Here is a 26,007-nt window from a genome sequence, read left to right on the forward strand (position 1 = left end):
TTGTGGCCAGAGGTGTGAATGATTGACTGGGCCTGAGGGATGAGAAGGGGCTGCACAGAGATGGTGACTAGTTCAGTTACTTCTTAAAGCATCTGCAGGAGTTGCCAGTTATACAAGATGGACTGTGTCTTCCAACAGCGACTAAGTTCCAAAAGTGACAAACAGCACAGAATGTTCACAGACTCAGGAGCAGTTTGGCAGGCCTGACTCGTTGGCCAGAGAAATCATCAATTGATCTTGTGTACCCCACAGAGGAATTTGGACCTTACCTTACTGCCCAGGGGTACATTTGAGGATGCTTAAGCAGGGAAATGACCTCAGGATATTTATTGCTAACACTTACAAAGCATTTACCATAGATCAGGTATGATAACTGTGTGAGATAGGTTCTGTTATAATCCCCATTTTACAGATGATGAAACTGATCCCCAAAGCAGGGGATCAATGACTAGCTCAAGGTCAGACAGCTGGTAGGCAGAGCTGAGATTTGAATCTAAGCAACATAGCTCCAGAGCCCATGCTCTTAACCTCAAAGCCATACAGCATGGTACTATTGTCTCAGGGAAATTCATCTTGCTGCAATGTAGAGGGTAGATTGGAATAGCACAGACTAGAGGTATGGGGATTAGAAGACTTTGTGATAATCAAGGCAAAAGATGATGACGGGCAGAGTTACCATGAAAGCAGGAAGGGAGGGAGCTGAGAGTGAGAGACAAAAAAGAACCGAGGTGAACCTAGATCTGAAGATGACAATCACAAGCCTCAGCTTCCTCATGTATTGTGAATGCATTCTACTAGACCTCACAGGGTTCGTCTTTGGATTTAAAGGCATATATTACTTAGGCATTTGTCATTCATTCAGTTTATTCAGCCAATCTTTGAGTCTCTTCCTTGGACCAGGCAGTGTTCTAGGTGCTGGGGACAGAAAACGTCTGCCCTAGTGGGACATTTTCCCAGTGAGGGTGGAAAGAGACCATGCTGGAAAGAGAGATAACATCGGGAGGGAGAAAAGCATGCTGGAGAGGTTGCAATGGTAGCGTTGTCAGACATGGCTTCACCGAGACAGCGACACTTGAGTAAAGAAGGAAAATGAGAGAACAGTCACGTGTCTACCTGAGGGAAGAGGGCACAGGAAGGGTAAAGATCCTGAAGCGAGAGCATGCCTTTGCTCTCTCAAGGAACAGCAGGGGGTAGTGAGGGGATACACAGAGAGCGAGGAGGAGTGTGGTCATAGACCAGATCCCAGAGGTCAGAGGGTCAAAGCTAAGGTACCCTTTAAGCCATTGTGTGACTTTGGCTTTCATCTGGAGTGAGATAGGAAGCCTGTGGAAGGCTTTAAATGATGAGTGATATGACCTAACTTAAGGTGACCACCATGTCCACAGTATCGAGGGCTGTGTTGAAAATAGACTGAAGGGGGACAAGGACCACAGGAAGAGGCTAGTTGGGAGGTTAATGCAGAAAAAAAAAATGATAATAGCTAGGACCAGGTTAGAGCCATGCAGGTGATGAGAAGTGGGTGGATTGGGGGAATATCTTGAAAGTACAGCTGACAGAATGTGGGATGGTGAAAAAAAAGATGAGTCTGGGGGCTTCCCTGGTGGCGTAGTGGTTGAGAGTCTGCCTGCCGATGCAGGGGACATGGGTTCGTGCCCCGATCCGGGAAGATCCCACATGCCACGGAGCGGCTGGGCCCGTGAGCCATGGCCACTGAGCCTGCGCGTCCAGAGCCTGTGCTCCGCAATGGGAGAGGCCACAACAGTGAGAGGCCTGCGTACAGCAAAAAAAAAAAGATGAGTCCCGGAAGGTTGACCATTTTTATCCTGAGCAACTGGAGGAATGGAGTCACCATTAACAGAACCAGGGAAGGTAGAAGAGGAGCAAGCTTCAGGCAGAAGACTTGCCTTTGAATGCATTCAGTTTCAGATGCTTTTTAAACATCTCAGAGTGTTTCTCACACTGTAATGTGTCAACTAAGGCACATAGAAATAAGCATAAAAGTAAGGAAGAGGTTATTATTATGCTCATAACAGTGGTACTGAGCCTTCTCATAAAGGACCCAGTTCTATATCCTCTATTTAAAGTAGACAGGAAGATTTGTAAGATGCAACATGAGTAATAAGTTGGAGAAAATTTTGCATTAAAAACATTTTTATAGTTCAGTCCTATAAAGGGTTAAGCTTCGTTTTTCAGAATTCATCAGTCTCCAACAAATCCAGAAAGATGAGGTATAACTATCATGATGTGGGTAGCTTAGCTATTTTGCAAATCCCTTTAATTTAATTTCCAAAATGTGGTCATGATTAGTCAAATTGGGACTTTCTCATTTTTTAAAAAGTAGTATCCACTCCACAGTGGTCAGTAGCATGCAGTTAAGTAAAACACAGAAAACACTGATTCATTACCATTTGAGAGAGCAGTGTAATGCCTTCATTTTATATCTGAAGAAATGATCACATGTGGCTAGGAAGGCAAGCTAAGGAATATTTCCTGAGTGTTTGGGAGGATTGTGCTTCTGTAGCCGTACAGAAGTGGCAAAGACAAGAAATGAGAAAGAAAATAAGAAAGATCTTGCCCCAGGTCACATACAGCTTGGAAGAAAAAAGATTTCTCCACCCTTGGTTCCAAAACAGAGACATGTTTAAATACCATAGATCTTTCAGACTCTCTCTTCCTTCAGTTCTGAGTTAAAGTGAATTCCTTTGCCAAAATCCCAAAGTATGAATCCTATCAGAGCCAAAAGAAGTGTAAAACATGGCAAATCTTTAAGAATAGCTATAGACCAGATTTTAAACTCAAAAAGACATTTTTATAGGGGCTTTTTAAGTTAAAAACAGATCATCCTTAAGTTAGAAACAGATCATCCTTAAGTTAAAAAATGATTCATTTTGTTGTAAAGCAGAAACTAACACACCATTGTAAACCAATTATACTCCAATAAAGATGTTAAAAAAATGATACTCTCCCATAAAGTGGGAATATTGGAAGAATTAAGAGTTTGAATAATAAAATTGTATAAAGTAACAGTCTCTTCGGAAGAAAGCATTCCACTAATATCGAGCTGTGTCTGTGTACTAATTCTCTGTTGAAATGCCCAGTGCAACCAGATCCACCCATTGGCCTCAACTGGACTTTACTGAACATCAGTTTAACAGGGATTCATGCAGATATCCAAGTGAGATGGGAACCACCACCAAATGCAGATGTTCAGAAGGGATGGATAGTCCTGGAGTATGAACTGCAATACAAAGAAGTAAATGAGACCCAGTGGAAAATGGTAAGATATCATTACATCTCACATTTAAAAATCCCTTGACTTTTCTTCTTTTTAATTTAACAACCCCCTCTCATTTATAGACTTCCTTTTGACTTAATACCACATGCCCATGCTATATGCTCTCTAATTTCTTATTTGAGAAAAATGGATATAATCAGTAAAATATCGTCTTGGAATTCTTTAAGACAGCAAATGCTTACATGGAGTTTTATACAGAAACCTATGGAAGGAAAGGAAAACTATATTTCCCCAGTCATCATTGGTATCCAGTTGAACTTTAGAACAATATCGTGCACTCTAGCCACTTTGCTGCCTTTGAGGATGTGGCTAAACATGGGAAGGGTTATAATCAAGGTCAACAGTGAGCTGTGGCTAAATATTCTCCCATGATTTTAGTTGCTACTCTTCACCAGACCCCCATTAAAATAAGTTCTTGAGTGACTCCAGGAGGGAAACAGAGCGGGAGGGAATTGATCCCCTAGAGGTCTCAGAAGGATGTTTTGTTACATACCTCAAGGGAGAATCAAGCTAAGAGGTTTTTATGTAAGCAAGTGGCATGGTACTGGTTGACCTCTGAACCCCACAAGTGTATGGGAACTGGGCACTTCGATAAAGTCCACATGGCACACAACAAGAAGAAACCAGGATTATCATGCTGCTCCCAATGTAACCAGTTCTAAATCAGTCTAGCCACAGCCACAGGCCTGGCCAAGCCAAGTGGATTCTGGCTGGTCACCAGGTCGTGCCCAGCAGCCAGGCACAGCCTCACTCCCAGAATTTTGAGACACCAGGCCCTGTCCATTCAGTGAACTGCTGAGAAAGAAGCCAGTTTTGTCATTAGAGGAAAGTTAAGTTTAGAGCAGCTGTGCACAGTTAAATATTGGGCTTCAAGGTTCTGTTTGTGGAATCATTTTAATTTAGATATCTGTTCCATAACTTGGTGCAGAAAAGCTTGGCTGGATGCTGAGTCAAACAAGGCTTTCTAAATTCAAGCTTCAGTCAAACATTTGTTCAGCAACCAGGTATTGAAATAACTACCATGCACAAGGCACAGTGCTAGGCACCCCAGGGCAGCAGTTCCCAAAGTGTAAACTTTGGACCCCTGAGGGTCCCTAGGACCCTTTCAGGGAGTCCACAAGCTCAAGACTATTTTCATAATAATACTAGAATGTTCTTTCCTTTTTTCACTGTGTCGAGATTTACACAGATGGTACAAACACAATGGTGGAAACACTGCTGCTGCCTTAGCACAAATCAAGGCAGTAATTCCAAATCGTACTGACAGTCACTGTATTCTTCACCACCATGCACTCACAGTTAAGAAGCAGTGATCAGGGCTGGGGGGAGGTAGTTTCACATAAGAATGTCCTCGATGAAGCTGCATGTATTATTAATTTTATTAAATCACGACTTCTGAGTATGTAGCTTTTTAATCTTCTGTGTGACACATGGGAAGTACACATAAAGCACTGCAGCTACATACTGAGGTGTGGTTGGTTATCTTGAGAAAAGGCATTTAAACACCTGAGTGGCCTGCTAGAACTAGCTGCTTTTTGCTTGGAATACCATTTTTACTTTGAAAGAATAACTGATAAACAGCTGGATGGTTTTTCATATTTGAGTTGGCAAATACTTGGCAACATTTCTTGAAAAAGTGAACTTAACACTTAGGAAAAACAATTGACAGTATTTGTTGCCAATGAGAAAATTTGAGCTTTCAAAATTAAATTCGAATTTTGGAAAACTTGCCATCTGCAGCTGTGAGCTTGATAGCTTCCCCAACCTTTGAAGATCTCCTAATGAGATCAATGGTGATATAAGCAAAAGTGAGGTTTTTTTAAAATATTGTATAGTGAAATGTGTGAACATTTAGAAAATATGCATAACTCAGTGAACAGTATTTTCCAAATGACCAGTACATACTGTAACCAAAACCACACATGGGGAAATGATCCATTCAAAGTACTAGATGGAATGGTGGATTTTAATATAATGAAGTGTGAAAGATTCATTGATAGAGTTTCAGATTCCACATTGCAACTAACCTTTAAGAAAATACCACTTACTGAGTTTTTTTGTTGGTGTTAAAGAAGAATATATACAATTATCTGAAAAGAGTATTAAAATATCTCTTCCGCTTCCTCACTATATATCTGTGAGACCAAGTTTTATTTATGCACCTCAACCAAAACAACACATCCTAGCAGTTTTAATTCAGAGACAGTTGTAAAAATACAGCCATTAAGCCAGATATTAAAGAGATTTGCAAAAATGTAAAGCAATGTCACTTTTCTCACTGTAACTTTATTGTTTCAGAAAGTACAATAATTTTTATAAAAACATGTTAACATAAAATCTATTATTTTAATTTTGAAATTAGTATTTTTAAAATTCTCATTTTCAGTTTCTAGTATGGTAAATAGTGATAGGTATAACCCCCCAAAACCAAAATCTTTAGGATTCTCAATCATTTTTAAGAGTGTGGAGGAGACCTGAAACAAAAATTTGACGACCTAGGGGCTTCCCTGGTAGCGCAGTGGTTGGGAGTATGCCTGCCGATATAGGGGACGTGGGTTCGTGCCCCGGTCCGGGAGGATCCCACGTGCCGTGGAGCAGCTGGGCCTGTGAGCCATGGCCGCTGGGCCTGAGCGTCCAGAGCCTGTGCTCCGCGACGGGAGAGGCCGCGACAGTGAGAGGCCCGCGTACCGCAAAAAAAAAAAAAAAAAAAAAAAAAAAATTGACAACCTAGAAAAAGCAAAGATGTAAGTCAGAACATCAGCACACAAATTGAGTGCCAAAAGTTTGAACACAGAAAGTCCATGGCCTGTAGTTCTGTCCCAGCCGAGGCACTGATAGGAATCGCACACTCTGAGCCAGGTGCGTGGGAGCATGGGACTCGGTCGAGCATTCAGGGCTGCATCCCAACTTGGCTTTGCGGCACTTTTCATTGCACCCCTGCTAAATCTCATCAGGTAGTCCAAAGGGGTCAATTAACTTTTACTTTACTTACCTTTACAAATGAAGTTACAAATTCATGATATTTATAAGTCTGGTAATTTGCAAGGTATCTCAGAATTGTCATGAGTATCAAGGGCCCATCTATAGGAATTGACCTCTCTTGAAGGACTTACATTCTACTTGGTTATGAGAACAAGAGGCATAAGCATAAAAAGAAGAGAGGGTTGTAAGTCAAGGAGGAAAAGGCTAATTTTTGTTGCTTCTATTAGGAATTCATGTTACATTTGACAATATTGAATTTGGTATTACTATGCCCATTTTTAATTTATTAAACACATTTTGAATATAAAAGTAATTCTAATGACCATGTAGTTGCTTACAACTACTTACCTGCTAAACCAAGTTAAGAATTTGTTGGGTTTTTTTTTTTTAAAGACTTAATGGGTGGCGTCGAATTATCCACAATTGTGTTGGCCATCTCTTGAGTACCCACTATATACCTGGTATTGTGCTGGGCTTTGGAAATGTAAAGAAAATGAAGGCATCGTTTGCCCCCAGGGAATTTGCAGTATAATATAGAAATTAGAGCAATGAATTAAAAGAAGTAATATGTGTACTACCTGGCAGGATGGAGTAGGGATAATTGCCAGAAGAGGCTTCTTAGAATATCAGCAGTACTTGCACTGAGAATTAGCCAAGAATAGGCTTTCCCTCATAGGAAGGTAGCAGGGAGCAGGGTGGGTATTAGGAGCCCTGTGAGCCAATTTGAGTTTGGTGTGGCTGGTGTGGAAGGGTGAGGGAAGATGGAGAGGGGGCTATGGGTCGAATGGCCGAGGGTCCCTTTTTGCTTTTGTTATTAATGAAATCTGTAAAGAAATAGTACTGGTGACAGTGACAGAGAAATGAGGGCTTCAAGAATGGAAACATAGGCTTTTTAAAATAGTTTAAGAAAAATAATACGATGAATTTAATATTCAGAAGCATTTTAGGTATACAAATAGTCCATATATTAAGCATCTATAAAAGATGCAAACTAACCACTCTGTGTACATAGGAGAAAAAAAGAGGTACTTTGTGAGTAGAAACTAACTGAGGTGAAGGGAAATTTGTTTTAGAAGCTGAAGGCCCAGGCTCTGACTTAATAAAACAAATTATGAGAATCTTATTTATGTGAAAAACCCATGCTGTTGAAGAAGAGAATGTTCCTAATTTTCTATAAACAGGAACAAGATGTTCTACCCAAAAACACAAGAAAAGCACATATTGGATACCTGCTTTGAATATTTGACTTGGAGGAAAACACCATCATTAGTTGTGTCTAACCTCTTTGATAGCAACATGTCTTAAAGGTCTAATAGCCTCACCTACCCTTCCCTGGGAAGGTAAAGGAACATCCTGGCCTTCAGGGTTGTGGAATCCTGTTGGTTGTTACCAAAGGCCTCCAGTGACTTTTCTTCACAAATTTTAAATAGCAAACCATTTTGAGGTGGCTTTAAGCCTTCTAGAGCAAGCTGATAGAATTGTTTGAAAGTTTAATTAAGACAACTATGATTTTTCTAGGACAATTTCCAATTCTGTGATCATATGAATGACTACCCAGGATTTCCAAAGAACAGATATAGATATAGGAAATATGTTTGTTTCTTTCAGTTCTGATGTCTTTACATAAGAATGTAATATCCCAAAGGGTAGGCAGTGTATCTGTAATCTTTATAATTCTGACATTCACTATAATTCTATTATGCTTTGATCTTAGTAGAATATCTGACAGCCTAATGCAAAGATATAGCTACATTTCTTTAAACAAGTCTATCATATCTTTGTGTTTATACCAAAATAAATTTGAAGACCACTACCCATTTAACAAAATGATTCTTTTTTTTACCATTTTTTAATTGAAGTATAGTTAATTTACAATGTTGTGTTACTAAGTTATTTGCCTTGATCTTTCTCTAAATAGCAAACTCCACCAGGGCATTTTAAAACATTGCCTACTTTACAGAAATTCGTTTTGAATACAAATGTAGAAACACCTCATAGAGCTTATTGCATTGAGTTGTTGACTCTCTAACCAGTAAGTTTTATATTTTGTCTTGAAAGATGGACCCTGTATTGTCAACATCAGTTCCAGTGTACTCATTGAGACTGGATAAAGAGTATGAAGTGCGTGTGAGATCCAGACAACGAAACTCTGAAAAGTATGGCGAGTTCAGTGAGGTGCTCTTTGTAACACTTCCTCAGATGAGACCATTTGCATGTGAAGAAGGTAAACCTAAGAGATTAAGATGGAAGCCAACATGGTTTTTGTCAACATACAGGGATTTTTAGGGTGTTGTCCAGATCAAGATACATTAGCATCAATTGTCAGGACGAGGGACCTTGAGTTCACTGCCTGTAACAGGTACTCTCCATTACAAAAGAGGGAGGAGGATTTCATTTTTGAATTTTTCAGGAAAAGTCATGGGGTAGGTGCAAGTTAAAGAGCAGAAGATACACCACGCTATTGATTGAGGGGGTGGGGTATCTCTGGATAAAAGAATTTCAGGTGATTCTTTTCTTCATTTCTTTATTTCCTTGTTTCTATATTTCTGTGAGTTTGTTTTGCACTTATAATCAGAAAAAAATGTTTTTCATATACACAGTGAAGAAATTCTGAATCTGGATGGATGGTTATCTATGTGGCATCTTAGAGAATTCCTAATATTGAGTCAGCATAATTAGTCAATGGCAGGTGTTTATTGGTTTTAGAAAGTTTGGGTGTGGCTTTTACCTGGAGGAAGGCTTAATAAATTGTGTGCTAGATACGCTCAAGAGTGAAAGGGAGTATTTGAAGATCCTATATAAAAGAAATATAAACATATAGTTTAAAGAAATGAGACCTATGAATTCAGAATAAAAGCATTAAAATTTTTGGATACAGAAATAAAGAAGGCTGCTTAACAATGAATAGTAAGTGTATAAAGTATTATCACTCCCAAATGGGAATTGGCTATAACTCATCCCCATTAAAAACAGAAAGTTTACAGTGCCACATGAGGGTCTGAGGTTTGTTAACGAAACAATCACAAGCTACAGAGAAATTAAATTTATATTTCTGCACTTACAGTACAGGTAGAATCGTGATACTATATAACACAAATGAAAATGTCTATAGTACAGGTAGAATCCGTGATACTATATAACACAAATGAAAATGTCTATGGCACCATCTTTTCTAAGCTCTACTCAACAGGCTTGTTGTTTCAAATGATACTTGATACAATGAAATTCAGGTTAAAAGCACATTTGCCACATGCCCTTTAAGCTTATTGTGATGGCATTTAATTCCTTAACAAAAACATTTTTTAAACAAGCTTTTCTTCTCTGTTAAAAAAGAAAAAAGTTAAACTCTCGCTTTATATTATGTTCCTGAGTATATCATTGATATAAAATTATAGGTACCACAAGATACAAAAAAAACGATATTCTGTCCCCCACTAATTCTTTATAATATGCATAACATCTCCCTTGGGGCTTTTAATAACTGAATAAGAAAATAAATAAAATATTACAACATAAAAGCCTACTTTTAATAAAGCAACGTTAAGGTAAATTCCACCTTAAAAGCAGTCAACCTCTGCCACTGTGGCACTTGTTCTTGAGAAATGAAATAGAAGTTTTACAGACTCCCACAAATTTGATACAAATTATACTAAAATCTGAAGATGGGAGTCCTAGTACTGATTTTCTTCTGTCAAAAAATATTTTTTAAGCAGAAAATGTATGCCCTGCATGTCTAAAAAGTTTCAGTAATGAATCAAAAGTAAAACTCTGCCCCCATCTTTTTGATGGATCCTCAATCTGGAGGATAAAAAATATCACCACACTTTAAAAAAAAAAAAAGAACCAAGTGGACATTATTTAGGAAAAGTAGTATATTAACAGGCATCAATTTTTCCTAGAGCTGAAGCATTTTAATGACATACCCTGAATACATAAGGTGCTTAAAGCAATTTGTTTGTATAAACATGGATTGTGCTTAAACTGTATGCTGTTTCTTTACTTTGATTTTCTTTTTTTGGTACATGAAAGGATCTGAAGAAGTGGATAGAGGTGTTCTTGGAACAGAAAATACTCCTAAGTCATTGCACTCTATTTCAGTGGTTAACAAATGAAATCACTGACTCTACTAGATGAATACAAATTAGGAAATTTTTTATGTGGAACAGGAGAGTGAAATGTAAACTTCAACTATTCATAATTCTGTGAGTGAGATGTTGTTCTCATGTTTTTCAGATTTCCAGTTTCCATGGTTCTTATTTATTATCTTTGGAATATTTGGACTAATGGTGACATTATTTTTATTCATATTTTCTAAACAACAAAGGTAAGTGTGATATAACATACTTTGATATGTTTTTGCCAGTTATTTAGCAAACATACGTGTTTCCATTTATTGTTTGATGTTTTCTTTTGTGAATCATGAGTGAAATATTTCAACCCAGTGAAACGTTATCTCCAGTTATACATTTACCACTTTGTTGTGTTCATCACAGAGACATCACAGGTCTCAGTTCTATCTGGAAAGTTGCATAGGACATTAAGAGGCTGAGGCTAGTGACTATACACCTTGTGATATGTACCTCATCAAAGGTCTGAAAAAATTGGCTCATTTATTCCAGGACCATAGGCAGCAGTGAGGCTTTGGCTGAGTCTGACACAGTCCTGATGTAAGAGGAAATTTAAGTGGTAAACTAAAACCACCTAGATAATTCAATCTAATAAAACCTTTTTTGACTTCATATGATGACGATTTTAAGTAAATTTGGGTTTTATTGAAATTGCTTGGATAGTTATGATTTGGTATTTCATCTGCTTTTGTCAACACAGATAAAATTCTAAGCTTGAAGAGATTCTGTTCTGCATTCTCTTGCAGTCAAAAGGCAGGTTCCAGTTATTATTCTGCCACTGCTGTTTAATCTCATTTGAGTCCCTTAATCCATCAAGGCCTCCATGTTCTCATGGGTAGTTTGAGGGTGTTGGATTATATGACCTTTAAATTTCCCTTAAGCTGTAAAGACTAATTATTCTATTTTCATTCTTGAAAGAAACTCAGTACAGACTACAGGAACTTTTAATACAAAACATAGGAAAAGTTACTGGTACCGGCTGCCAGTTTTCTTACATTTAGAATATTCTCTTTTTTTTTTTAAACATCTTTATCAGAGTATACTTGCTTTAAAATGGTGTGTTAGTTTCTGCTTTATAACAAATTGAATCAGCTATATACATATGTATATCCCCTTATCTCCTCCCTCTTGCTTCTCCCTCCCACCCTCCCTATCCCACCCCTCTAGGGGGTCACAAAGCACCAAGCTGATCTCCCTGTGCTATGCGACTGCTTCCCACTAGCTGTCTATTTTACATTTGGTAGTGTATATATGTCCATGCCACTCTCTCACTTGGTCCCAGCTTACCCTTTCCCCTCCCCGTGTCCTCAAGTCCATTCCCTACATCTACATCTTTATTCCTGTCCTGCCCCTAGGTTCTTCAGAACATTTTTTTTTTTTAGATTCCATAGATATGTGTTAGCATATGGTATTTGTTTTTCTCTTTCTGACTTACTTCACTGTGTAGGACAGTCTCTAGGCCCATGCACCTCACTACAAATAACTCAATTTCATGTCTTTTTATGGCTGAGTAATATTCTATTGTATATATGTGCCACATCTTCTTTATCCATTCATCTGTCGGTGAACACTTAGGTTGCTTCCATGTCCTGGCTATTGTAAATAGAGCTGCAATGAACATTGTGGAACATGACTCTTTTTGAATTATGGTTTTCTCAGGATATATGCCCAGTAGTGGGATTGCTGAGTCATATGGTAGTTTAGAATATTCTTTAAGTCCCATGGGTTAATTTTGCCCCTTCTCCTAGAATTAGGGTAGCTAACACTCTGTTTGCCTGGGACTTTCCTGGTTTTAGCACTGAAAGTCCTGTGTCCAGGCAAACCAAGACGGTTACTCTACTTAGAACTAAAGACAAGTCTCCAGGTGAAGCCAAGAGGCATCTACAAATCAAAGTAGGATCTATGTGAATATATTGTAAAAGCTTTTTAATTTATATTTTGAAGCTGTATAGCATTTGTAAACATCAAAATAGAATTTCAGTAGAGAGAAGGATTCTCAGAATTCTAGAGTTCCAGAGTGTCAAGCATGCTAAAAGTCTCCAAGTGAATGTAGGAAGGGTTATTTTAGTAGTTTCATCTCCAATTTTATAATGTAAGCTTAGAAGAAAACAAAATTCGCTCTGTAGAATTTTATTTTCTATCTAACTTTCTAGCAACATTACTATCTTAGACACAAGTATTATAAAGCAGGATAACACACTTTTCAATTGGGGGGGAGTTAGTAAATAAGTAAATAAGTATTTAGGATTTTAAGTAATTTATATATTTAAGCAATGCCAACAGCAAAGGAGTCAAATTATTCTGATGATTAATTTGAATTCACTGATCTGTACAGTTAGGCGATGGGCTAATTTATGTGTACCTGCAGTAGATAAACCCACTATGTACATAATGGAATTTACTTTTAACATTAGTTGTCAATTTCAAGTCATCATGAAGACCAAGCAAATTTGTTATGTTGCTTAAAATTACATTAGTTAACAATATTTGGAAGAAAAAATAATATTCCAAACAAATAGAATTTCAAAGGAAATATATTAACCTTTGTCTAAAAGAGTGTTTTCTATGAATAATGAAGTTCTTAACTATGACGCTTGGTCAAAATCACCACATTGGGAAAAATTTTGGAAATTTGTACTGCCAAATTTCCTGTTCTAAATTAAGTTTTCCATGGAAAACAATTAACCTTTCTTTTCTCATGTACCCATAAAAACCCTTATCATTGTCTAAATTTCCATGTTCTACTGAAAGTAGGAAATGGTAGAAAATAGCTGACAGCAAGTGTGGAAAGAACAATTAAAATGAAACTCAAAGAATGAGGTGCTATGCCAGTTTACCCCAGAACTTCAGGACTGTAAAGGACTTCAGGTGCACTTTGTCTTTGCTTGAGGTTTTGTTAGTTCACACACCAAGCCACTGCTCCCTTTCTTAGTCCAGATCATTAAGAGTCAACTCTAGCAAAATTTATAGAGTAATTTGGATTTGAATAAAATGACAGAAAAATCAGAAACGTAGTTTCATGCCAGTTTATCTTTATTCTATACTCTGTGGCTCCCACCATATGACCTCTTCCAGCCTTCAAGCTATGGCTAATCCAGGAAGAAATAACTGAATCAACATAAAACAGAAGTGACAAACTGGCAACCTGAAAGCCAAATTCAGCCTGCAGATCCATGTTTTGTTGTTTTATGTTCTTTTGATTTTGGAGTAAAGGTTTTCCTGCAAAGTGTTTATAAAACAGGGAATTTTCACACAAAAATCCAGATTACCAGATTATCTTTAAAAACAGAGATCTAGTGAAACTGGATTGATATTCCTGCATGGCAACATGTGCTGAAGCAGAGGACCAACAACCATCCCATTTGCAAAGGGCATATGTTCTCTGTCACCATTCCCATCCCTCCCTATGACTTTGTACCAGGCCCGCTATATTCAGTTGCATTACTGGCTTGGGTCCTCCAAGCTGCAGGGTCTGCCACCCTGGCCTAAAGTCAACCACAACTCCTAGAAAGCTATCAACAAGTACCTAAATGCATCATCCTCTTCAAAAAAAAAAAAAAAAAAAGAGGCACCCATACAAAGTAAAGCATTAGACATTTAGAAAACTTTGCCTCCTGTAACTGGGATTTTGTTGCATTTTTCTGTGTGTTTGAACCTGTGAACTATTCATTTAGAGATGCAGAACCAAGTTAACCCATCAGTGCAACAGAAGGCAAAGGGCCCAGGTTTTGGAGACAGCTGCTTTGGATTTGAGCGCCAGCTGAGCCAAGTATTAGTGTGTGATTTGAACATGTTCCTTAAATATCTAAATCTTTCCACAGATAATGTCTTCTGCCTCCCTGGTAGTGGTAAGGATTAAATGAAATGTTCAGTGCAAGGGTTGACAAAGTTGTTTTAAAAATGACCAAACAGTAAATTTTTAGGCTTTCTGGGCTATGCAATCTCTGTCACCACTACTCAGCTCTGCCACTGTGGCATGAAAGCAGCCATAGATGATATGCAAACTATTTTACATAGATAATATGTAAAATGAACATGACCATGTTCCAATAAAACTTTATTTACAAAAACAGAGGGCAGACCACATTTGGCCCGTAGTCCGTAATTTGCCGACCCAGAGTTTAGTGCAAGATACATCTCACAGTGGTTTATAAGCATTCAAAAATGGTAGCAGTTATTAATAACATGAATTTTTTCTATAACTTCTATTCATCAGTAACAATTCAACACTGTCCCACAGAGTAAACCTAGTGGAGTCTACTCAAACACAACTTATGGAATTTGGCTTATTCCATGGATTATGTAAAAAGGTGGTGGAAACATTCAAAAAACGTTCATTCACACTAAGTAGAATATCAGCTGATACCCAAAAATCAGATTGGAATGGATAATCTCTGAGCTTTATTCCAGAGCCACAATGTTATTTTTTTTCCTTTTTTCTTTTAATTGGAGTATAATTGCTTTACAATGTTGTTAGTTTCTCCTGTACAGTGAAGTGAATCAGCTATATGTATATATATATCCCCTCCCTCTTGGACCTCCCTCCCCCCCATTCCACCCAACTAGGTTATCACAGAGCACCGAGCTGAGCTCCCTGTGCTATACAGCAGGTTCCCACTAGCTATCTATTTTACACATGGTAGTGTATTTATGTCAAACCTAATCTCCCAGTTCATCCCACCCTCCCCTTCTCCACTGTGTCCACACGTCCATTCTCCACATCTGCCTTTCTATTCCTGCCCTGCAGATAGGTTCATCTGTACCATTTTTCTAGATTCCACATATATGCATTAATATACAATATTTGTTTTTCTCTTTCTGACTTACTTCACTCTGTATGACAGACTCTAGGTCCATCCACATCTCTACAAATGATCCAATTTTGTTCACTTTTATGGCTGAGTAATATTCTATATATGTACCACATCTTCTTTATCTATTTGTCTGTCATTGGACATTTAGGTTGTTTCCATGTCCTGGCTATTGTAAATAGTGCTGCAATGAACATTGTGGTACACGAATTTTTTTGAATTATGGTTTTCTCAGGGTATATGCCCAGTAGTGGGATTGCTGGGGCATATGGTTGTTCTATTTTTAGTTTCTTAAGGAACCTCCATGCTGTTCTCCATAGTGGCTGTACCAATTTACATTCCCACCAACAGTGCAAGAGGGTTCCGTTTTCTCCACACCCTCTCCAGCATTTATTGTTTGTAGATATGTGATGATGGCCATTCTGACTGGTGTGAGGTGATACCTCATTTTAGTTTTGATTTGCATTTCTCTAATAATTAGTGATGTTGAGAATCTTTTCATGTGCCTCTTGGCCATCTGTATGTCTTCTTTGCTGAAATGTCTGTTCAGGTCTCCTGCCCATTTTTTGATAGGGTTGTCTGTCTTTTTGATATTGAACTGCATGAGCTGTTTGTATATTTTGGAGATTAATCCTTTGTCCATTGCTTCATTTGCAAATATTTTCTCCCATTCTCTGGGTTGTCTTTTTGTCTTGTTTATGGTTTCCTTTGCTGTGCAAAAGCTTTTAAGTTTCATTAGGTCCCATTTGTTTATTTTTGGTTTTATTTTCATTACCCTAGAAGGTGGGTCATAAAAGATCTTGCTGTGATTTATGTCAAAGAGTGTTCTGCCTGTGTTTTCCTCTAAGGGATTTATAGTGTCAGGTCTTACATTTAGGTCTTTAATCCACTTTGAGTTTATTTTTGTGTATGGTATTAGGGAGTGTTCTTATTTCACTCTTTTGGTTTTTTTTATATGTAGTTGTCCAGTTTTCCCAGCACCATTTATTGAAGAGGCTGTCTTGTCTCCATTGTATATTCTTGCCTCCTTTGTCATAGATTAGGTGACCATAGGTGCATGGGTTTATCTCTGGGCTTTCTATCCTGTACCATTGATCTATATTTCTGTTTTCGTGCCAGTACCATACTGTCTTGATTACTGTAGCTTTGTAATATAGTCTGAAGTCAGGGAGTCTGATTCCTCCAGCTCTGTTTTTCGTTCTCAATATTGCCTTGGCCAGTCGGGGTCTTTTGTGCTTCCACACAAATTGTATAATTTTTTGTTCTAATTCTGTGAAAAATGCCATTGGTAATTTGACAGATTGCACTGAACCTGTAGAGTGCTTTGAGTAGTATAGTCATTTTCATAGTATTGATTCTTCCAATCCAGGAGCATGGTATATCTCTCCATCTGTTTGTGTCATCTTTGATTTCTTTCATCAGTGTTTTATAATAATATCTGAGCTTTATTCCACAGCCACAATGTTGACTTTAAAAAAAAAAAACTCTAGTTACACCATTAATGAAATAGATAAATGATTTACTCAAAGTTATTCAAGAAATGGTTTATTGAGCACCTTCTCTGTGCCAGGCATTGTTCTAAGTGCTGAGGATACAATCAGGCACAAGACAAGCAGGACAGATATTGAAATGAATTATGGTCAAAAAGGAACTTAAATATTTGGAACAGAAATTTTAAGTGCATCATAGACTTGTGTATACAAATCCATACTGATTGATTAGAGATAGTTCAAATTTAGTCTGTCCTAACTGAAATGAACTGTGCAATAACACCCTGGTTAATGAGATTGCCTTGGATAATCTTATAGTTCATGTGGATTTGTGGTATCAACTTATACCAACCCACTCTTTTTTAAGGGTACAGATAATGTTGGCTCCACATGGATTGGCTCTTTCTCCTCCCCTTCCCTTCCTCTACAAATTATAGATGAGATGTATATTAAAATTACCTCCCTTATAACTGACATGGAAATTGGCTTCAGATGGAATTAAATTTCTAACTTCCAGTACTAAGACTGTCTATCAATAAAAGACATTATGAAAGAAAAGTTATAAGAAAATTGCATTTTACTTAAATTGGTTTCAGATGAGGGTTTGTTTTTTTTTATTCTATAGTTTTGCCTTGTCATTTACTGCTTAATGCTTTCCTCCTTTCTCAGGTTATACTTATTCCAAATTTTCTGTTACTTTATATTAGTAATAATACTGTCAACATTTTTGAATGTATAACTGACATCAAAACAAAATTTTGTTTTCAAGGATTAAGATGTTGCTACTACCCCCAGTTCCAGTTCCAAAGATAAAAGGAATTGATCCAGATCTCCTCAAGGTAATTAATAAATTATCTAAATTATACATAACACTAATTAAATGATACCTGAACAATAATGTCTTATGTTGAGACCTTTTGTAAGCTATATGTATTACATTTTATTTTTTGTATTTCTTCTGGAAAAAAAGTTTTTAAATAATACAACTCAAAATTATGAGAATGTCTTATGTATTTAAAAGTTCTTGACTACTGGATCAAGATGGCAGAGTAGTAGAATGTGACGCTCACTGCCTCACACAAATACATCAAAAACACATCTACATGTGGAACAATTCTCACAGAATATCTACTGAATGCTGGCAGAAGACGTTGGACCTCTAAAAGGGCAAGAAAATTTCTATGTAACCAGGTAGGACAAAAGAAAAAAGAAAAGAAAGGAATTGGGAAGGGACCTGCACCCCTTGAGAGAGAGCTGTGAAAGAGGAAAGATGCCTGCACCCTGGGAAGTCCCCTCACCATCATGGAGATCAGCCAGGACAGAGTGGGACTTTTAGAGCCTTTGAGGAAAATGCAGGAACCGGTTTTGCAGCAGCTAGAATGGAGAGAGACCTGCAGACGGTCAGTGCCACCGCTCAGCACTCCCCGGCCGGAGACACACATCCACCAGTGCGGGCAGAGACTGGGTGCTGAAGCTCAGGCTTCAGAGATTAGACCCAGGGAGAGGACTCAGGTGGTGGGCTGTGCAGAAAGAGCCTGACAGGGCTGGAGTTTGGTGCAACTGCACCAGAGGATGTACACAGAGGAAGCCTGGGCTACCTTAGAGGCTAGGTACCATTGTTTGGGTGGTGTGCGAGAGGAGAGGCAAGACCTGCCATTGTAGCCTTTCTCCCTGCACGTGCTCTCAGATGGCAGGACACTGCCTACACAAGCTACAGGAGTGATCACAAGCCACCACCACCCCCAACCCCCATGCTTTAAGAGCTGTCATGAGCTACCACCACCACCCTCACAGACTCCAGGAGTAGTTGTGAGCCACCTCCCATTTTGTGCTCCAGGGATGCGCATGAGCTGCTACTGCCACAGAGAATGCCAGGACCAGGCGCCAGCCACTGCATCTGCACATGCCCTATCAAGAGAATAATGGCCAGCACATGCTGAGGAAAGAGGTGACAGGTATCAATACTATAAACAGCCCTTGTACCAAAATATTAAATCCACACAAACTACACAGGGACACTCCCACATATAAAAGCCCTCCAAGACCACAGTAGATCATTTTTTCTCCTAAACTCACAGAATAAGAGAGATAAAAGGTAAAATGAAGAAGCAGAGGAACCACTCCCAGTTAAAAAACTGAGAATTCCCCTGAAAGAACAATGAAACAGACCTCTTCAGTCTAATAGACACCGATTTCAAAAAGGAGATAATGAAAATACTGAAGGAATTAAGAAATGCTATTGATAGAAATGCAGAGTACTATAAAAAGGAACTAGCAACTATAAAAAGAAACCAAAAAAATTTTCAAACTCATTTGCCAAGATGAAAACTGCACTAAAGGCAATGAATAGCAGAATGAATAATACATAAAAATGAGTAAATGACCTGGAAGATAGAATAATGGAAATCACCTAATCAAGACAGCAGACAGAAAGCCAAATGAAATAAAAATGAAAGCAATATAAGAGACCTATGGGATAATATAAAGCATGTCAATCTATGCATAATAGAGACCCCAGGATGGGAAGAAAGAGAAAAGGGTATTGAAAATGTATTTGGGAAGCTGAAAACTTCCCAAACGTAAAGAAAGAAACATATCCAGGTACAGGAAGCACAGAGGGTCCCAAACAAGGTAAAACCAAACAGACCTACACCAAGATTATAATTAAAATGGCAAAAGTTAAAGAGAGGATTCTAAAGGCAAGAGAAAAAGTTAATTACAAGGGAACCCACATAAGGCTATCAGCTGATTTCTGTACAGAAACTTTGCAGGCCAGAAGGAAGTGGCAAGATACATTCAAAGTCCTGAAGGGGAAAAAACTGCAACTTAGGATACTCTACCCAGCAAGATTATTATTTACAATAGAAGGAGCGAGAAAGAATTTCTTAGACAAGCAAAAACTAAAAGAATACAGCAATACTAAACCTATCCTAAAGGAAATATTGTAAGGTCTTCTGTAAATAGAAAAGAAGTAAGAATATATAGGAAAGAGAAAATCACAATTGGAAAGAAAATCACCTAAATAAGCCAGTACACGAATTAAAAAAAATCAAAATAAATTTCTGTGAAATTTATGATAACCACAGTGAACAGCAAAAGGATGAACACGAAGATGTAAAAGGACATCAAAATCATATAATGTGGGGGAGAAGAGTAAGAAAGTGTAGGGGTTTTTTTTATCATTTCCTAGAATGTGTTTGAGCCTATATGATTGCCAGTCTAAGGCAAGTATCAGTAGCTATAGGATGGGGTTTACATACTTGAGAAACAAGGTAACCACAAATCAAAAACATACAACAGACTCACAAAAACCAAAAAGAAGAGAAATACAATACAAAAGAAAATCATCAAACCACAAAAGGGAAAAACAAAAAGAAAAAAAGGGACAAAGAAGAAATAAAAAATCAACAGGAAAGCAAGGCTTAAAATGGCAATAAATACATATCTATCAATAATTATCTTAATGTCAATGGACTAAATGCTCCAATCAAAAGACACAGAGAGGAAGATTGGACCAAAAAAAACAAGAGCCTACAATATGCTGCCTACAAGAGACCCACTTTAGAGCAAAGGACACAGATTGAAAGTGAGGAGATGGAAAAAGATATTTCATGCAAATGGAAATGGCAAAGTGGGGATCGCAATACACATATCAGACAGAATAGACTTTAAAACAAAGGCCATAAAGAAAAATAAAGGAGGACACTTTTACACTCATCAACATATATGCACCTAATATAGGAGCACCCAAATACATAAAACAAATACTAACAGACATAAAGGGAGAACTTGACAGGAATACAATAATAGTAGGAGACTTTAACAGCCCACTCACATCAGTGCACAGATCTTCTAGAAAGGAAATAAGGCAACAGAGATCCTAAATGATACAATAGAACAGTTAGACCTAATTGATATCTTTAGGACATTACATCCAAAAAAACAGAATATACATTCTTTTCGAGTGCACATGGAACATTCTGTAGGATTGACCATATACGAGGGTACAAAACAGACCTCAACAAACTTGAGTATAGAAATTATCTCAAGCATCTTTTCTGACCACAGCAGCATGAAACTAGAAATCAACCACAGAAAAAGAAAATGACTACTAAACAATATGCTACTAAAAAAACGATTACCAAACAATATGCTACTAAAAAACCAATCAGTCAACAATGAAATCAAAGAGTAAATTAAAAAATACCTTGAGAAAAATTATCATGAAGACACCACTGTACAAAATCTATGGGATGCAGCCAAAGCAGTTCCTAGAGGGAAGTTCATAGTGATACAGGCCTTGCTCAAAAAAACAAGAAGTCTCAGATAAACAACCTACTCTACCAGTTAAAAGAAGTAGAAAAAGAACAAACAGAACCTAAAATCAGCAGAAGGATGGAAATAATCAAGATCAGAGAGGAAATAAATAAAATAGTGATATAAAAAATAGAAAAAATCAATAAAACCAAGAGCTGGTCCTTTGAAAGGGTAAACAAGATTGAAAAACCTCTAGCCAGGCTCACCAAGAAGAAAAGAGAGAGAACCCAAATAAACAAAATAAGAAATGAAAAAGGAGACATAACAACTGATACCACAGTAATACAAAAACCACAAGGGAACGCTATGACCAATTATATCTCAACAAATTCAACAACCTAGAAGAAAAGGACAAGTTTCTAGAAACATACAGCCCACCAAGATTGAATCAACAAGAAGTAGATAATTTGAACAGACCAATCATTAAAGGTGAAATAGAATATGTAGTTAACTCCCTACAAACAAAAGTCCAGGACCAGATGTCTTCAAAGGCAAATTCTACCAAACATACAAAGAACTCACACCAGTCCTTCTCAAACTCTTCCAAAGAATTGAAGAGGAGGGAACACTCCCAAAGACATTCTATGAAGCCACCATCACCCTGATACCAAAACCAGACAAAGACACCACCAAAAAAGAAAATTACAGGCCAATATCTTTGATGAATATAGACGCAAAAATTCTCAACAAAATATTAGCAAACAAAATCCAACAACACATAAAAAAGATCATACACCATGACCAAGAGTCATCCCAAGTTCACAAGCATGGTTCAGCATACACAAATCAATGTGATACATCACATAAACAAAAGAGAAGACAAAAACCACATGATCATCTCAAGAGATGCAGAAAGAGCATTTGACAAAATTCCACATCCATTCATGATAAAAACTCTTACCAAAGTGGGTACACAGGAAACATATCTCAACATAATAAAAGCTATTTATGACAAACCCACAGCCAATATAATACTCAATGGTGAAAAGCTGAAAGACTTCCCGCTAAAATCTGGAACAAGACAAGGATGCCCACTCTTGCCTCTTCTATTTAACATAGTATTGGAAGTCCTAGCCACAGCAATCAGACAAGAAATAAAAAGTATCCAAATTGGAAGGGAAGAGGCAAAATTGTCATTATATGCAGATGACATGATACTATATAGAAAACCTTAAAGAATCCACAAAAAAAACTACTACATATAATAAGCGGATTCAGCAAGGTAGCAGGATGCAAGATTAACATACAGAAACCAGTTGCATTTTTTTACATTAACAACGGAATATCAGAAAGGGAATGTAAACAAACAATATTATTTAAAATCTCACCCCAAAATATAAAATATGCTTAAGAATAAACCTGACTGTGGAGGTAAAAGACTTATACGCTGAGAACTATAAAACATTAATAAAGGAAACTGAAGGTGAGTCAAAGAAATGGAAAGATATCCCATGCTCATGGATTGGAAGAATTAACATTGTTAAAATGGTCATACAGCCCAAAGCAAACTACAGATTTAATGCAGTCCCTATCAAATTACCCATGACATTTTTCACAGAACTAGAATAATCCTAAAATTTATATGGAACCATTAAAGACCCAGAATTGCTAAAGCAATCCTGAAGAAAAAGAACAAAGCAGGAGGCATAACCCTCCCAGACTTCAGACAATACTACAAAGCTACAGGGGTATTGGCACAAAAAACAGACATATAGGTCAATTAAACAGAATAGAGAGCCCAGAAATAAACCCACACACCTATAGTCAATCTTCAACAAAGGAGGCAAGAATATACAATAGGAAAAAGACAGTCTCTTCAACAAGTGGTGCTGGGAAATTTGGACAGCCATATGGAAATCAATGAAGTTAGAACATACCCTCTCACCATACATAAAAATAAACTCACAGTGGCTTAAAGACTTAAGACATGACACCACAAAACTCCTAGGACAGATCATAGGCAAAACATTCTCTGACATAAATCATACCAATGTTTTCTTAAGTCAGTCTCCCAAAGCAATAGAAATAAAAACAAAAAGAAACAAATGGGACCTAATCAAACTTACCAGCTTTTGCACAGCGAAAGAAACCATAAACAAAGAGACAACCTACAGAATGGGAGAAAGTATTTGCAAACAATGAGACCAATAAGGGCTTTATTTCCAAAATATACAAATAGCTCATACAACTCAACAAAAAAACCAACAACCCAATCCAAAAATGGGCAGAAGACCTAAATAGACATTTCTCCAAAGAAGAAATACAAATGGCCAATAGGCACATGAAAAGATGCTCAACATTGCTAATTACTAGAGAAATGCAAATCAAAACTACAATGAGCTACCACCTCACACCAGTCAGAATGGCCATCATTAACTCTACAAATAACAGATGCTGGAGAGGGTGTGGAGAAAAGGGAACACTCCTACACTGTTGGAATGTAAGTTGGTACAGCCTCTATGGAAAACAATATAGAGGTTCCTCAGACAACTAAAAATAGAATTACCATATGATCCAGCAATCCCACTCCTAGGCATATATCCAGACAAAACTCTAATCCAAAAAGATACATGCACCCTTGTGTTCACAGCAGCACTATTCACAATAGCCAAGACATAGAAACAACCTAAATGCCCATCGACAGATGAATGGATAAAGAAGATGTGGTACATATATACAATGGAATACTACTCAGCCATAAAAAAGAATGAAATAATACCATTTGCAGCAACATGGATGCAACTAGAGATTATCATACTAAGTGCAGTCAAAGAGAAAGACAAATACCATACGATATCACTTATATGTGGAATCTAAAATATGACACAAATGAACCTATCTACGTATGAAACAAAACCAGACTCACAGACATAGAGAACAGACTTGTGGTTGCCGAGGGGGAGGGGGTTAGGGGAGGGATGGAGTGGGAGGTTGAGGTTAGCAGATACAAGCTATTATATATGGAATGGATAAACAACAACATCCTGCTGTATAGCATGGAGAACTATGTTTTGTATTCTGTGAGGAACCATAATAGAAAAGAATTTTTAAAAAGAAAGAAAGAGGGCTTCCCTGGTGGCGCAGTGGTAGAGAGTCTGCCTGCCAATGCAGGGGACATGGATTCGTGCCCCGGTCCGGGAAGATCCCACATGCCACGGAGCGGCTGGGCCAGTGAATCATGGCCGCTGAGCCTGCGCGTCCGGATCCTGTGCTCCGCAATGGGAGAGGCCACAACAGTGAGAGGCCCGTGTACCACAAAAAAAGAAAGAAAGAAAGAAAGAAAAGTTCTTCACTAATGTATTTGTTATATGGTTTTTTTTACTAATTAGGCTCTGAATGTTATTTATTATATCACTTAATTGTTGTGAGTTTCTTTTCATAGATCTTCATTTTCTATTTCCTAGGAAGGAAAATTAGAAGAGGTGAACACAATCTTAGCCATTCATGACAACTATAAACACGAATTCTACAATGACGACTCTTGGGTTGAATTTATTGAGCTAGATATTGATGACCCCGATGAAAAGACTGAAGGATCAGACACAGACAGACTTCTAAGCAATGACCATGAAAAATCACTTAATATCCTTGGGGCAAAGGATGATGACTCTGGACGTACCAGCTGTTATGAACCTGACATTCTGGAGACTGATTTCAATGCCAGTGACACGTGTGATGGTACCTCAGAGGTTGCTCAGCCACAAAGGTTAAAAGGGGAAGCAGATCGCTTGTGCCTTGACCAGAAGAATCTAAATAACTCACCTTCTAATGATGCTGCCCCTGCTAGCCAGCAGCCCAGTGTTATACTAGGAGAGGAAAACAAACCAAGATCACTTCTTATTGGCAGAACTGAGTCAACTCCTCAAGCTGGCCATACGCAGCAGCAGCTCAGCAATCCAAGTTCATTGGCAAACATCGACTTTTATGCCCAGGTAAGTGACATTACACCAGCAGGGAGTGTGGTCCTTTCCCCGGGCCAAAAGAATAAGGCTGGGATCTCCCAGTGTGACATGCATCCAGAAGTGGTCTCACCCTGCCAAGCAAACTTCATCATGGACAACGCCTACTTCTGTGAGGCAGATGCTAAAAAGTGCATCGCCCTGGCCCCTCATGTCGAAGTTGAATCACATGTAGAGCCAAGCTTTAACCAGGAAGACATTTACATCACCACGGAAAGCCTTACCACTACTGCTGGGAGGTCTGGAACAGCAGAACGTGTTCCAAGTTCTGAGATGCCTGTCCCAGACTATACCTCCATTCATATAGTACAATCTCCACAGGGCCTCGTACTCAATGCAACTGCCCTGCCCTTGCCTGACAAAGAGTTTCTCTCGTCATGTGGCTACGTGAGCACAGACCAACTGAACAAAATCATGCCGTAGCTTTTCTTCGATTTCCCATGAGCTACATATTTAATGAGTTACCTATTTACTCTAGCAAAGAGTTGATTAGGGCATGAATGCTTAAACCAAAACAAAGTTTAAACCTTTTTTGGAGGGGGGTGGGAGTTGAGGATGGGGGATACGGATTCTAAATGGCTTTTCCTGAAATGTTGAAACATGATATTAAAGAAAAAGAAGAAGAACCCTTCATCAGATAGATATTCTTGTTGTGAATTGTAAATATTTTAAAGAATTGTCTCAAAGACTGTTTAGTGGCAGTGATTGTCTTGTTATTGTGGGTGTTAATTTTGTGCTACTAAGCATTGAATGGCTACGTTTTTTAATCTATAGTTAATCATGCTTTTTGAAAAAGCGAAAAATCAGGTGGCTTTTGCAGTTCAGGACGATTGAATGCAAATCATAGCACAGGCTAATTTTTTTTAAATAATTGGGAACTAAAATTATAGGTAAGAAGAAATAGTTTGGATATGTAAAACATTTATTTTGACATAAAATGGATAAAGGTATTTTTAATAATTTACACTTTAAGCATGGCTATTTTCTATTACACTATACACGGTGTACTGTAGCTCATGCCGACCC

General features: G+C 37.9%; 1 protein-coding gene across 1 annotated transcript in view; it reads left to right on the plus strand.

Annotated features, from left to right (window-relative positions):
* GHR (growth hormone receptor) overlaps positions 1-25,486 on the plus strand; it is a 290,282-nt gene extending 264,796 nt beyond the window's left edge. The window contains exons 6-10 of the mRNA XM_060091665.1: positions 3,099-3,277; positions 8,336-8,501; positions 10,511-10,601; positions 17,475-17,544; positions 24,427-25,486. Coding sequence (XP_059947648.1) covers positions 3,099-3,277; positions 8,336-8,501; positions 10,511-10,601; positions 17,475-17,544; positions 24,427-25,404 — 1,484 coding nt within the window. The 3' untranslated portion in view covers positions 25,405-25,486. The remainder of the gene's footprint in view (positions 1-3,098; positions 3,278-8,335; positions 8,502-10,510; positions 10,602-17,474; positions 17,545-24,426) is intronic.
* The last annotated feature ends 521 nt before the right edge of the window (positions 25,487-26,007 follow it).

The sequence above is a fragment of the Mesoplodon densirostris genome, chromosome 3 (genome assembly GCF_025265405.1).
Source record: "Mesoplodon densirostris isolate mMesDen1 chromosome 3, mMesDen1 primary haplotype, whole genome shotgun sequence".
In the NCBI taxonomy this organism is placed as follows: Eukaryota; Metazoa; Chordata; class Mammalia; order Artiodactyla; family Ziphiidae; genus Mesoplodon; species Mesoplodon densirostris.